At 37.4% G+C, this 1,557-nt stretch overlaps 1 protein-coding gene across 1 annotated transcript; it reads right to left on the reverse strand.

Annotated features, from left to right (window-relative positions):
• Positions 1 to 302: 302 nt before the first annotated feature.
• On the reverse strand, positions 303 to 1,259 carry LOC143398493 (olfactory receptor 6C1). Its single transcript, XM_076855394.1, has one exon. The coding sequence runs from the start codon at positions 1,257 to 1,259 to the stop codon at positions 303 to 305; it is 957 nt and encodes a 318-aa protein (XP_076711509.1).
• Positions 1,260 to 1,557: the final 298 nt, after the last annotated feature.

The raw sequence follows: 1,557 nt of genomic DNA on the forward strand, positions 1-1,557 counted from the left end.
TTGTGTCTCCTATATATAGAGAGATGTTTTTTCCTGAACAAAATTCAAATTTCAATTTTCTTTGTAAAATAATTATTGATTAAGAGGTTGTGATGAATAAGCACCAGAAAAACGGGGTGTCAGAAAGTCATAAAAAATTATTTAAATTTGGTGAGACATATGTTAAACAAATATGCCAGTAAACTGTTAGGAAAAAGAAAACTGTAATGTCAAGAATGAAAAGAAAGGCAATACTTATTTTAATTGGCTAGTAAATTTTCATTCTTTTTGTACTTTTAATTACACATTAATGTGCCTTTACCTCAAGACACCATGTCTTTCCGTGTACTTGTAAAAAACACAATCTTCCTTGCCATGTTCATGAAGGCTTGCTTGACCTGCTGATTCCTCAGGCTGTAAATAAAGGGATTGAGCATAGGAGCCACTGAGGTGTTTAGCACAGCCACTCCCTTGCTCAGAGACACTCTCTCTCTGGCTGAGGGTTTAATGTACATAAAAATGCAGCTGCCATAAGAAATGGAGATAACAATCATGTGAGAAGAACACGTGGAAAAGGCCTTTGTCCTCTGACTAGTAGAAGGAATCTTCAAAATCGTTCTGATGATATATATGTAGGACAGAAATATTAGTGCCAAAGTGAACATCAGAGTAAACACAGCACAGGAAAACCCCATTATCTCTAGGAATTTAGTGTTGGAACAAGAAAGTTGGAGGAGGGGGAAGTAATCACAGGTAAAATGGTCAATGATATTGGACCTACAGTAATCAAGCTGTAACAGCAACATGAGAGCAGGGAAGATGATTAGGAACGAGGCCAGCCAGGAAGCAAAGACAAGCATTGTGCAGACTTTGCGATTCATGATGGTCATGTAGTGCAGAGGCTTGCAGATGGCAATGTAGCGATCATAGGACATGGCAGCCAGAAGGTAAAATTCAGTGACTCCCAAGAGAATGAAAAAAAATAACTGAGCTATACAGTTGTTAAAAGAAATGGTTTTATCTCCTGAAATAATGGTACTTAGGAACTTGGGTATACTGACGGTTGTGAATGAAACTTCCAATAGAGAGAAATTCCTGAGGAAGAAATACATGGGAGTCTGAAGATGGGGATCCAGCAGAGTAAGGGTGATGATGGTCAGGTTCCCAGTGATGCTGAGCATGTAGGTGAGGAAGAGAAAGATGAATATTACCACCTGGAGCCTGGGATCATCTGACAGTCCCAGGAGGATAAATGCTCTTATTTCTGTTTGGTTTCTCATTTGCTTCTTCAGTAGTTTTTCTCTTATTAAACCTATAGGAGAAACCACAAATGAAACACTTGAGTTGAGTATGTTAAAATATCCAAGTGTGAAGCTGGAATTTTCCTGAACTATTATGTCATTTCCACCTTTAGAGAAAATGAAAAGCCACCTGATAATGACAATGATCCTTTAATTTCCTCTATATTATAGTGAAAAACTCTAGTTCAGGTAGATTAAAAACTACTTTAGTATCAAAACTCCAATGAAGTGCCATATTACTCTTAGAATGGTCATTGTAAAACATACACACACACAC

Source organism: Callospermophilus lateralis, chromosome 4 (genome assembly GCF_048772815.1).
Source record: "Callospermophilus lateralis isolate mCalLat2 chromosome 4, mCalLat2.hap1, whole genome shotgun sequence".
Classification (NCBI taxonomy): Eukaryota; Metazoa; Chordata; class Mammalia; order Rodentia; family Sciuridae; genus Callospermophilus; species Callospermophilus lateralis.